The sequence below is a fragment of the Eimeria mitis genome, genomic scaffold (assembly GCF_000499745.2).
Source record: "Eimeria mitis Houghton genomic scaffold, Emh_scaff2271, whole genome shotgun sequence".
In the NCBI taxonomy this organism is placed as follows: domain Eukaryota; phylum Apicomplexa; class Conoidasida; order Eucoccidiorida; family Eimeriidae; genus Eimeria; species Eimeria mitis.
In genome coordinates this window covers 1-564 of record NW_013570600.1, presented here as the reverse complement: position 1 = coordinate 564, position 564 = coordinate 1, and the positions used below count along the sequence as shown (strand labels likewise).

General features: G+C 55.0%; 1 protein-coding gene across 1 annotated transcript in view; it reads right to left on the bottom strand.

Annotated features, from left to right (window-relative positions):
* Window positions 1-418, bottom strand: part of EMH_0051330 (uncharacterized protein) — a gene marked incomplete at both ends in the record, with an annotated part of 4,320 nt that extends 3,902 nt beyond the window's left edge. The window contains 2 exons of the mRNA XM_013496741.1: window positions 3-232; window positions 398-418. Coding sequence (XP_013352195.1) covers window positions 3-232; window positions 398-418 — 251 coding nt within the window. The remainder of the gene's footprint in view (window positions 1-2; window positions 233-397) is intronic.
* Between the last annotated feature and the right edge of the window lie 146 nt (window positions 419-564).

The following is a 564-nucleotide window of genomic DNA, read 5'->3' as shown; positions in this document are numbered from 1 at the left end:
GCTGATGCTGCTGCTGCTGCTGATGCTGCTGCTGATGCTGCTGTTGTTGGTGCTGCTGTTGTTGGTGCTGCTGCTGTTGGTGCTGCTGCTGCTGCTGCTGTTGCTGTTGTTGCTGCTGATGCTGTTGTTGGTGCTGCTGCTGTTGCTGCTGCTGTTGCTGTTGCTGTTGCTGCTGTTGCTGCTGCTGCTGTTGTTGGTGCTGCTGCTGTTGGTGCTGCTGCTGCTGCTGCTGCTGTTGGTGGTGGTTGTTGTTGTGTTATTGCTGTTGTTGTTGCTCGTGCTGCTGCTGGTGCTGTTTCTGCTGCGCCTGTTACTGCTGCTGCTGTTGCTGCTGCTGCTGCTGTTGTTGCTGCTGCTGCTGTTGCTGTTGCTGCTGCTGCTGCTGCTGCTGATCAACGGTTTTCTGTTTGTTTGACATTGTTTATGTATATTTACATATCTCTGCTGCTGCTGCTGCTGCTGCTGCTGTGCTGCTGCTGTTTCCCCTTCTTCTTCTTCTTCTGCTGCTGCTGCTGCTGCTGCTGCTGCTGCTGCTGCTGCTGCTGCTGCTGCTGCTGCTGCTGC